Source organism: Ascaphus truei, chromosome 3, assembly GCF_040206685.1.
Source record: "Ascaphus truei isolate aAscTru1 chromosome 3, aAscTru1.hap1, whole genome shotgun sequence".
NCBI lineage: Eukaryota > Metazoa > Chordata > Amphibia > Anura > Ascaphidae > Ascaphus > Ascaphus truei.
The window spans coordinates 258,366,875-258,379,621 of NC_134485.1; the positions used below are offsets into that span (position 1 = coordinate 258,366,875).

Sequence of the window (12,747 nt, forward strand, 5' to 3'; positions counted from 1 at the left end):
ATATCTTTAGAAAAAAGAAGTTGTAAGAAGTATTTTTTAAAAGTATTAATCATGTTGTTTTTCTTTTATTCTGGTTTTCCATAGAAATATAAATTAAGTATTTTATGACATGACACAAAGTGAAGACATTGTCTACATTAGATGCATCTCTACAATTTAATGGTCACCATACAGTATTAAAGTGGTAACATTTTGTGAAAGAAACATCACCTGCTAGGCATTTCAAGTGGTCGCAGAAGAAACAGTAAGGACATATAAAAGTACCTGTATTGAATGTCAGTGCAAATGAAAAATGTCACTATCATATGAGGTTTGTGACCATTGTTGCACAGCTTGAAGAAGACAAAAATGGAATATTGATGATGTGTAATCATTTATTCTTAGAGTTAAGCAATAGAAGCAAATGCTACTTTTCAAAAAGGACATAAAAAGCTGGCTTAAAATTCTGTCCATAATGTCATACTTTAGAAGAATCAACTTTTGTTTTCACATGGAAAGGGATGAATGATCTCACTTAATTTTGCAACAACAATTATATTCAAATACCTTGTGACAATATGTATTGTATATTTATGTGTATCATCAGAAATAAATCACATGGTAGTATGTTACTTAAAAAAATGTGTATTTTAACATGAAATGTGTATCTATATAACATGGATCATAGCATGTTAAACATAGAACACTATTTATATTCAAGAAAGTTTAAAGAAAAAAAATGAAATCCACACAATTCTGTCCTCAATCATCAAGCTGCTCTAAATGAGATTAGTATGATGTGGGTGTAACATACTGTATGTAGGACTTTGGGGTTACCAGTGCTTGAAATTGCAAATGTCAATGGTGTCCTAATACAGAGGTGCTCAACTTCAGTCCTCAAGCAACCCCAACAGGTCAGCTTTTCAGGAGTTCACAGCTTCAGTACAGGTGGCTCAATCAGTCCCTGCTTCAGCATAGGTGGCTCAATCACAGGCATCTTCGACTAAGCCTGTGATTGAGCCACCTGCTCTGAAGCTGGGATACCCAGAAACCTGACCTGTTGAGGGGGACTTGAGGACTGAAGTTGAGTACCCCTGCCCTAATGTCTGCAAAACTCAGCAAGTGGCAGCTGCTCTTTTGTTTTGGAGACATTATGGCCCAGTAACTTAATAACATTGCTACATGAACTTTAACCTATTGAGCTGGTCACTGCACAATAGAAACTGGCAAATAGAAAATATGCTTTACATCTGATTTTCTATGTGAAGCATAACAGTATTTTAAGAGTTAAAAAAATAAATGTAACATGCTTACGATGTTAGGGTTCATGCAGTATCAATGGAAAGCCTTGATCTAGGGCCAGGGCATCAGTGATTGATCTGTCTCTTTCTATTAGCGGCACTTAGATAAGATGCGTTATCAAATAAGTAAAGTTTCCATGTGCAAAGTTCATTGAAGTACGTCAACATAGATAAACTATTATTAAATGAGAGCCAACGCAGTTGGGAAAGATAAATTAAGTTGTTGATTACATTCTGAAAAGTTTCCTTTACATGCACTTGTGTAAACAATAGGATATCACATCTGTGCACATATGTAACTTTTATTTAATCTAATGTAAACTTAATATCATCTATAGTACTAAATTTCACAGGTCCAAAGTATTATTTTAGAAGTTTTACTGTATGTTAACCTACAGTGCACAATTGCCTTTTTGCGAATATGCTAGGAATTTTCATAATAGTATATACCAGGGTAGGTGTTAAAACTGTTCAATAAATATTTATGGAACAATAACCAAAGGCTTTGACCTACATGATCACCTGTAATGGGGTGGGACTTTTGTAACCTAGCATATTACCTGGCTAGCATTTACAGAATATTTGATGCATCATAGATTATGTTGTCACAAGCGTTCTACTGGCATAATAATACACCTGTTTTAAATTGGTGGCCACACATGATTCTGTAGCTATCAAAGGATAGGTTATGTTTCTTATTATTTATAGACGTACAGTAGTGGACATCAACAATCCTTCTGTTGTTTTACATGTAGCCATGTCTGGTTTGTGTGAGGATTCGCCAACCTGGCGGTCACAGACCGTCTCCTCACCCCAACAAGCCTTCCGTGATGGAAACCCAGGATGCACGGTTTCATGGTCCTAGTGCCCGCACGCGGACCTTGCACACTCTGTTCAACAGCCCGCGGATTCAGACCCCAACCCCATCACTGTCACCCTGACCTCCATGACGAGCGCGGGTCAGCGCGCAACTGGTCCCAGGAATCGGCGTGGGAGTGATGTGCGCTCTAAACTCCGACCCCTGGCCTCCGTGACGTGCGCATGATGGCGCGCGAGCAGTTCCACCCTCAACCCTGATTAGGCTGCATCATAGGGCACACCTGTGTGCACCAACAGCCAATCGATTCTCACTTCCTGGTTCCACCCTGGCTGGCAATTGGAGGCTCCTCCTATTTATACCCTCAGTCTACAACCATTCATTGCTGAGCATAGTCATTGTGACGCCTTGCCTTGCCACATCCTTGTTCCTGAATCCTTGCCTTACCTTGTCTGTGATTAACCTCTTGTTGCCTGAACCCTGCTAGCACCTTGGACTCCGCTTCTCTCCACTCATGATCTGGCTTGTACGACCATTCTCCTGTCTCCAGTCCTGACCTTGGCTAAGTACTCCAACGATCCGATATTCTCCTATCCTGAACCTGACTACGTACCCCGAATATCCGACTCTCTCCAATCCTGAACCTGGCTACGAACTACGACGATCTGCAACTCTCCGCTCCTGAACCTGGCAAGTACCTTAACTATTCTACTATCTGTAATCCTGACCTGGCTTGAACGACTACTCTACATCCTAGGCGCGCCCGCATGGCTGTGGATCGGCGTTAACCAATTCCCTACCTCAGCACCGCGGTCGCGCTTCGTTTATGATGAGCTACACGTTACAGTTTGGCTACCAGTCTGCAATCCCTGACATGCAAGCTCTGGTAACAGCAGGGAGTGTCAGGACCAATTATGAGGAGGTGGGACTAGGTCTGTGTTCTGCCCAATCCTGGGTTAAGACATGGTATCTTCACCCTACTGTACTTAAGGAGTTGCACCACCCAAATTTAGTAGTATCTCTACCGTTGAGAGAGACAGGTAACACACAGGATTGCTGTACACTGGCATACCCTGATCCTCTTCCCTTAGGGGGGAGTGAGTGATTACCTTTCCCTTGGCCCTGCTAGAGGATCAGGGAAGAGTAGGGACTGCTGCGGGGGCCCTTGACCTTTAGTGTATGTCCAGGGACAATCTGGACATTGGTGACCCACAGTGAACTGCAGTGGGCAGAGGCCCATGTGTTACTGTGTGTGTACAGAAGGACAATAAACCTGATCCAGTTGAATATACCTCCGGCCTAGAGTGTAATCTTTCTTGGGGGAGAGGTAACTGTATCTACCGAAGGAAATTGCCTCCATACATCTGGAGCCTGCGGCAGATGGAGGCTCTGTGTATCCAGAGATAAGCAACTATAATGTACCCCAGAAACCAGCACTGTTCTCCCCAACAACATCGGCGGAGACTCAGAACTACTGTGAGCCAGCAGGTATGCACCAACCTACACAGTGTAATGGCGACATCTCCCAAGGGGTGGGGGAAACAGCGTTACATACAGTATGGTGGAAAGTAGTGTCATATTTCCAGTACTTTCTCATGTCAGAGGCACCAACATTGCCATGGAATCCTATAGAAACTGTGATATTCTGAGTTATACTGGGATCTGTGCTCATAAAAGCTTAATGTGCCTACTACAGTAGAGACGAGCACTTTTTTCCCGGATTTTAATCTGCCTCAGACCGGTCGGTTCCTTTGCTCTGCAGATTTCCATGGATCCCTCTCCAAATGAGCAATCTGCCATTTCGTAAATGTTTTTGTCAGAGACAAAGAACGTCCGTTTCCGGATGAATTTGTAACAATCCGCAAATGGATTAAGAATCTGTTTGTGGATTGTTAAAAAAGAACACACACGGGACTCATTTAGATATACTTTGCATATCCATTAGCATATCGCTCAGGTGTGCACCTTTTTCAGCACAAGCATGTCTCTCTAATTTATTTGGAGAGATATTTGAGGAGATATATACACAACTGGTGACTGCTAATGAAATTAGAAATCTCTCTCCAGCTTTCCTAATCTTGGGATAATCTGTTACCAAATTATTACTGCACCATTTCATAAGGCCTTTGCACAGTCTGCCTGCACCTGGAAGATCAGTTCTAGTGACTTACAGTTCTTGTGTCAAGTTAATTCTCACCTAGATGGATTATGATCACATCTGGCTTACTCTTATAGTCTGCCGGAGATTTTGCCATGATTGGTAATAAATGTACCCAGTACATACTGTACTGTAACTCTCTTACCCAGCAATTGTATGTTCTTTGTCTCTTGTGATATGCCTAGCTGCAGACCACACAGTCTGCTCTGTGCCCTCTCCCGGGCCCAGTGAATAAAAGAGTGGCCTATCAGCCAAACTTCACTCCCTTTGCTGGGTTTGTCAACTGCGGAGATAGAAAACACATTAAGGCTGTACACAAGTCATTTAAAAGGGTAGCAAGACTCACTGTCCCTAGCAACGTCAACGAAGAAGCAAAAGTCGGCGGCGCCGGGGACAGTGTCTCCTGCGGCGTTAATCCTTCAGTGTCAAGTCTTTGCATGACCGCAGTGGGCAGCAGCACCAAAGACGACACTAAGCCTTGCTATATCTGTTTGTTCATGCTCTAATATAAGCTCTGTATGAGTTCGATTTCCATCTCCCCAACTCCTTGATCTGCTCTACCGGCAGACCTTGTTCTGCCGCTGCTGTTGCCGCACCATTCCAAAAAGAGTGCACCCCAAAATGTTGGGGGTTCGTTTCCTGAGTTTGCATTAAGCACTTAAAGATACTCTGACATTCAAATCTTGTCAATGTAGTTAAATCTATGTGAATCGGAAAAAAACATTGTTCCCTTCTAGTCGCTGCTCTCTCTTGTTTTTGTGCATTTTTAGATGCACCCATGCCCCTTTGCAGGCCTGATTAGTTTTGATCGGTGTATTATGCATGCTATCGTGTTACTGCTGATAATAAGGTTCCAATACAGCAAGACAAAGACCCTGCTAAACTTGGATGCTGCCACTAACTCACCTATTCTAAAAGCACCCAAAAAGGCGAATGCAAAGGCAGTTTTGAATAGTATGATTTCATAAGTGTAGCCCCTCCTACAAATATATGTATACTGTGATCAATACAGAGTTAATCTTCTCCACCTATAACATGGTGTGAAAAGGAATAAGGGACACTGTCCTTGCTCTGCCTGGCAACACATGACAGGAGATTTGGTATTAGATAAGAAGAAAAACAGACTGTTGAAACAAACTGTCTGTTTGAGAGACACAGAGGGAGTCCAACTGTCAATCTGGGACAGGACACCCAGATAGGTCATGCTAGGTGAGAGACACACAGACAGACAGCCCAAGTGACAGTGTGAGGGGCTGAAAAGACAGCCTGACACTCACAGATTGTGAAAGAGGAGGCTTGTAGGAGACTGCTAGTCAAGAGAGAGAAAGTGAGAGATGGCTGCAGAAAGAAAACACCTTCAAACAAAGAGAAGTGTGTTATGAGCAGAAGTAAGAGAGATCCAGATACTTGCTGGGCTGTTAAAGAGTGATTGGATAACAGACAGCTGGGAGGCCTTTTCCTGCAACTTGAGTATCCTTTGTGTATTACTCACACATACCCCACAAAGGTTTCACATTTAACATGCCTGCAATGTGACCAGACGCCATTTTGAGAACAGACCTCCAACACACTGCTGGCAATAAAATGATAATATGGGGCTTCTACATTGAACACTGGAACTAGATCAAGGGACACTAGTGCAATATCCTAATTTATTGTGTAATGTATGTGTATATATATACAGTATATATATATATATAGCGTGTTCTTTTTTTTAAGCGTAAGGGCCATCGGGCTAAGGTTGCCCAAGGGTCATTAAGCATCAGTTTATATATACACAAGTCTCATCTGGTTATTCAAAGGATCCAATTATGGTGTACTATGGAAGGAAGGACCCAGGAACCACTATAGACTGTAGAAATAGAGGGGTAACATATGGATCCATGGAGAAGGAATGACAGGAAGGTGACTATTGTGAGTCATTCAAAAAGTGCATTAACATGTCTGTCCCTTATGGTCTGGGCCTTGCTCTTTTAAACTCTGCCTCCTTTCTTCACCTGGCTTTGGGCAGGGGAGGCCTTGGGCTACCAGGCATCACCCGACCTCAGTCAGCCTGGAGGCTGACAGCTCCTTCTCGGGTATTCCCTGTTGGCAAGTGCCCCAAGACTGAAGAGGGGAGAGATGCCTAAATCCCTGTTCCTCTCAGACAGCCCTCAGCCTTTATGGGGGTGAAAGCCCTATGATGGGGTCTTGGTCTCTGCTTTGACTAGAAATATAAACAATGTCATGAGCTATGATTGTATGTTATTTGATCTGAGCAATTTGAGAATATTTTTTTATGCAAAAACGAATACATTTTTAATTTTTAATATTTACACTCATCAATTATGTAGAAATACTCAACAGATACAGTAGGTTTGTACTGCAAATAATATTTGATCAAACTTCTAATTTTTCGGAAATTCTATTAAGCTAAAATATATGCCTCTGCTGAAGATTATTGTTTAGGTAAAAACAAACATTTCAGGGAAACTACTGTAGTTGTACCCTCATGAAGGTGGATGATAATGTTTTAGCTCTTATGTGTATTATGAAGCATTTATTGAGAGAGGTTATGCTATGGCAATTAAAGGATTACTTGTGGCTTAACAGTTTTAAAGTGGTAGGAGTCAAAAACAAGTAGGCCTGGGCCATAAAGTACTGTAACATATAATCTACAGTATTTCAACAACTTTGTGGGTGGAGGCCTGTGAAGAGAACTATTTGAAGTCACTAGTAGGGATTTTGTTGGTGTCATTTATTTTAACTGGCATTATTGTGTACTTTGTGATTGCTCATATGATTCTACATATATTAACTCAGATGAAAAAGTTTCCAAATACTACATAAAATACTGCACTTTTTCTCAAATAGAATTCACTTACCATTTGATAGCGAATTTCCATTCTCAATAGCTACAGAGTTGTCTTGTTTATTTGCATTTTTATCTTCGGCATCTGGCATTACAGAATCTTCCCCACTACATATGTTCATATTCATTTCAACACCTCAAAAAGGAAAAGAGCTGAGTTAATATACAGTAATGAATATTAATTTAAGACATTTTAACAATGCTGAGTAATGGAGGAACATTTCATTTCTAAACCTTTTTCTCATATTTAGTACTAGCCGAATGTACCTAGCGTTGCTCAGGAATTCTAAGAAACCAAACTTTGCCCTCCAATCCTCCTCTCACCCCCTACTCCCTTCTCTCTCTTCCCATCATCTCTCTATTTCCCCTCATCTTTCTCTCTCTCATCACTTTCCTTTAATACCTTATGATGTTCCCAATTATTTTCGCCTCTCTCTCCTTCTCCAGCCTTCTAACTTTCTTCTCATGTGTCAACTGACTTCCTTTCTTTCTTTGGCTGCTTTCTGTGTAAACTTTATAGCTATCTGACTCTCCTTAGTGGGGGGAGGAATGTTGGGTGGCTATTGTTGCCGATGTGGCTATCTGTGACCCATTGAGGGCACAGATTACCACAGTGACAAATCAGTGGATTAAAAGGTTAGAGTATTTTTTTATAGTAATGTATTTTTTATATGATTGTATTTTATTGTATTGCACTGTAATGATTATTTCAACGGGCAAAAGTGCTATTAGCAATCTTTGGCTAATAGTACTTTCGCCCATTCCTGTGTAGTGTTGGTGGATGAAGGGTTTAGTTGCCCCAGGGAGGGTGGATAGGCCTCACAGTCGGTGTTAACCCCTTCATTACCTTAGCGGTCAATACTGTATTAAAAAAATTAACAGAAGAACAGAGATTGTCTGTAAGAGCTGTGTAGGGAAATTTCGTTCTCTCTGTGCACCTCTAACAGGGAGATCGCACGGTAAGATCTTTGAAAAAGAAACTGCAAAGTCGATGGACATGCAATAGTGAAAACCTTTTTTACTTATAAAAAGAACAATATAATAGACAATAATGCCCTTACAGGAAAACAATTATTTAAAGCATATATGACCAGTTTGAGGCATGGGCAGGTAGTTAGAGTACTCCAAGAATGGTGCCTGCATGCGTCTGTTGCTACTACTACTCCGAGCTGGGAAAGGCGACAACAGGTGGATGGTTGCTTTCTCGATGTGATCCACTCCACTACACCTCCAACACAGGCGGAGAAGCCTTATGCCTCCCGCACAGACAGAACTGTCCCAGTAGGCGAGGAGGGGGGAAGTGACGGGAGGGATGTGTTCTAATGCTCCCTAGTTGTAGCGAAGCACCAAGCAGGTCTGCCTCTGCATCCACTCTGCAACCTTACATCGTGACTGCTCTGTCTCGTTGTGCCATGCACCTCCAGATATGTACAAATCACCAGGTGATATTGTGTTTACTTAGTGTGAGCGTACCCACAATGCCCTATGCATTTTGTGAATACGATTCCCTTCCTCTATGGTACGTGGCTGGTTATAGCAGGTGAGTCTTTTAACTGACACTAGAGCATAGTTCATTGGTTATTTGCTTAAGTGTATCACTAATCCTCACAGGTGAAAAAACCCTTAACGAGGTCTGCAGTTCTATGCAAAAAGCACACAAAACTAAACTGTCAGGGCAAGACATTATACAATAATACAAGATTAACAAATATTAATTAAAAAAAACTATACATGACACTTCAAAGGAAAACAATATTCATATATATGTCATAATTCCTAGAGATTGTTACAGAGAGGGCAAATGTCTAGTTCCCATGGATCTAACTAAAAGATAAAGGATAACCACTGATAACAGTGGAAAGCTACGGGGGAGAAGATAACCACAAAGTAAACATATTTAAGACTATAAACACATGTAGCATAAACAATTGGCTACTTGAAGCTGAGTAACAGGGCTACTTGTAGCTGAGTAACAGAGCTACAAAACAGTTACACTGCTGAAATACTGCTCAAACTTGTATCAAAAAGGTGTTAACTACACAGATGCAGCGGCCGTTATTCGAACAAATCACAAATCTGTTTTCATGTGCTCTGCTGTATTCCATGCGGTATTAACGCCGCGTTTACGCCACCTTCACGCCACCAGGCACCCGCGGTTTACCGCGGTTGATCTGTTTTAATTTAATTTAATGGTTTCGGATTTCTTTGGGTGCAATTCTTCACATATCCGCCAGGTGGCAGAAATTAATGAATTGTAATGTGTACAGTTCTGTGCTACTGTGTCAATTTGCATGTGTTTAAAACCAGATAAATACCAGGCCTACAGTACCACAGTGGTCCATTGTTATTTGACCTTGAAGACATTATCAAATTTAGGCGTTTCATAATAAAAAGTTATAAAACTCAAAGCTGTGTGCTTTTTTTCTACATTCCTACAGAATCCTTGCACAATTGTTGACTGGACTGGACACCATGTGTACACAGTACATGTATAAAAAACCTGACTGTAGTTACAGTATGCATTTTTAATATTTTCTGCAATTAATGCTGCAGCAGATAACATGGCGACTGTAGCAGAAATATATGAATATTTCAATTAAAACTACGATTTTTAAAAAAATTTCACCTGACGTTCATGGGTGGAAGCGTTCGATAAGAAAACTTTAAGTAGCGATCACTCTTTTTTTCGCATTGCCCCTCCTGCCGGAGATACAAGAGGGTATTGGGGTGTGGTCCCAGATTTAATGAATGGATTTGGGGGAGGTGTCGATAAGCAGTTGAAATACTTTAGGTGTGTGTGTGTGTGTGTGTGTGTGTGTGTGTGTGTGTGTGTGTGTGTGTGTGTGTGTGTGTGTGTGTGTGTGTGTGTGTGTGAGGGGGGGGGGGTATGCTATGGTACTAAACTGTACAGCAGCTTTGCCAGCCCGGGTGTGTGTATGCAGGATTATTAGGTCAAAGAAATCTTTTCAACAGGTCACCAGAATGTTTTGAACCCCCACCCCCAAATAAAAATTACAGTATGCCAACCGCCTCGTAAAGTACAGTATACATTACTGTAGAATTAAAAAGCTAGTGATTGATTGTAAGAATGGCAAGAATTGTTAAGCCCACGTTGAGAAAAAAAAAAGGGGGTCTTTTTTTTTTCAGACTTGAAATTCACATTGAATGTGGAGTCAGTCATTCTCGCCAAATTGTTGGTATTAACAGCCATACAGTACATATATTGTGATTTTTATCGGAACTGGATTAATAGCAGAAATTCCTCAAATATTTTATCACCTCCTCAGACAGGCATTAGCCCTATCTTTCCTATATATTTCATGGCATATATATATATATATATATATATATATATATATATATATATATATATATATATATACTGTATACATATATATATATATATGCAAGATAAACTAAACCAACCTGAATAGATGATACAATATTACTTTAAATACATTAAAGTACATAATAGCCCTTTAGTCAGGGCCAGTGTGATGGTTATACTCTTGGTTCCACTGCACCAAGCCTCGTGATGACAAAGACCCTGCACTCTCCTGCTCAACAATTAAACTGATTGCCAGAAGGGAGAGCGTGGGGCCTCTCTTACCTTCTTCTCCCGACATCTTGTCTCCTCCTGGCTTCTCCCCCTGCATGGTCTCATCATTATGGCTCCGCAACATCAAATGGCGTAACAACAGGACGCCACGTAATGTCATGGTGCCATGCGGCGTCACGTTGCCATTTCGGGCTTCTGTGATAATAGTTACTACAGAAGCCTACTAGAAACTACTAGAAATAGTATTAGTGTGCTCACGATTAGAGATGGGCAAATCTTTTTGGGGGATTTGGATCCCCCTGGATTTGCCGGTTTCTTTGGTCCACGGATTTCTGTGGATCAGTCTCAAAGATTAACCTTATGTGGATTTCTTTTTTTTTTTTACACTGACAATTAATCCGCGGATTGCATTCTTAAAATCCCCCAGTCAATTGTATCCAATGGCAGTTTAGGATTAATCCACGAGGATTGAAGCTAACAAACTGTCAGCGGATTTTACATGGCGGACAAATTTTGAATGGAAAACTCGGGAAAATCCGGGAAATGGATTTGGACTGGTTCTGCCGTCTTTACTCGCAATGTGGTAATTAACACATAATTAACGATTGGATTAATTACCACATCGCGATTTTGGCCCGAATATCGCACCCGGTAAAGTACAGTATTACTGCAATTTTGATGAATCCCATTATAAAGTTTCAAAAATATGACCCGTACTTTTATCGGGTGCGAAATTAACTTCACTTTAACAGAGTTTGATGTATCCGGACCTAGGTCTTTAAGTTTACACAGTTTTGGTGTCTTTATTTTCTTTTCTTCTGACATTGCCTGTCTGATGTTTTAAGATGCAAGAGAATGTAATACATTTGGTTTATTCTACCATGAAAATGCTTTCTCCCTTCAATTCAGTGTTTATTTGGTGAGAATTTATTGAGGTCCATGCTATCTCGTGAATTTTATTCTGAATACTGTATACAATTTTTGGCTATAATGGTTTCAGTGCTAGTTTGTACATATTTTTCTACATTTTATTTTGGAGTATGAATTAGAAAAAAAAAGAAAAAATCTTTGTGCAGTCAATAAATCAGACAAATGTTTTCGTAGTTATATTAAGCTCAAAACGGTTCTGTTACTAAAAAAATTTCATGTACAGTAACTCACCTTGGCTCTACATAATCATCATAAGATGTTACTTGCTTTTTAAAAGCTACAGTACTTTAAATTATGAATTCTCTGGAAGAAGCAATTTATTTAACTTAGACTAAACAGAAGCTCAAATTGTATTGTATGTCTTTATTTGTATAGCGCCATTAATGTATTTAGCGCTTAAATTAAATGTGATGTTAATATTGTTTTTAATTTAATGAATACTACTAGAGATCAATACTGTTTTTTTACCACTTTGTTTTAAATTGTAGAATATGTTTTCACTTTCCCGACATTACCATGAAATGGAAGTGGAAACTGGCAAAATAAACGGTTGTATTTTAAGATGCAGAATTAGATTTAATGTGCTACGAGTAGGCTCATTAAGAAGAAAATGACGAGATGAAATGTTATGTTAATTAAAACTACTGTATGAAGTACTTATTTCCAGAGTTCTTGGAAGAGATTTGTTTTTTGAGCTCATTATCAAATTATAGGACCCAGTATTTAGAAACTATGCAAACTGACACTTATAAAGTGGACAAGACTAAATATGTCCTCTCCATCCTTGGAAGCTGCTGTATTAGCAAACTATGTAATTAGGATATCTCATGCTCATATTGAAATCTGAAGCCTTTGGGCAAATAGCCAATGGATGATTCTCAATTTGGGCATCATTTTAAGTTGATTTCAATTGCTGTAACTGTGTGATAAATAAAAAAAATGACTCAATTGTACAATAGAAAATATGTATTTTACTGAAGTTAAAAGAATGGGGCAGGACATGAGAATGCACAAGTTATAGCAGTGGTCCCCAAACTGTGCGCCGTGGCGCCCTAGTGCACCGTGGCTTGGCTAGAGGGGCACCACGATCAGTGCCGCCAGCAGCGGGGAACAAGGGCTGCTAGTTAATGGAAAAAAAAACCTCTGAACCCT

At 40.3% G+C, this 12,747-nt stretch overlaps 1 protein-coding gene across 6 annotated transcripts in view; it reads right to left on the minus strand.

Moving 5' to 3' along the window:
* Positions 1 to 12,747, minus strand: part of MYO16 (myosin XVI) — a 539,667-nt gene that overhangs the window by 28,838 nt on the left and 498,082 nt on the right. For 5 of the 6 annotated variants that reach the window (XM_075590716.1, XM_075590715.1, XM_075590717.1 and 2 more), the window contains 2 exons: positions 7,120 to 7,242; positions 4,401 to 4,538 (listed from right to left, as the gene is read on the minus strand). In XM_075590716.1, the coding sequence (XP_075446831.1) occupies positions 4,401 to 4,538; positions 7,120 to 7,242 (261 nt within the window). The remainder of the gene's footprint in view (positions 1 to 4,400; positions 4,539 to 7,119; positions 7,243 to 12,747) is intronic. The other variant, XM_075590718.1, reaches the window with a different exon arrangement.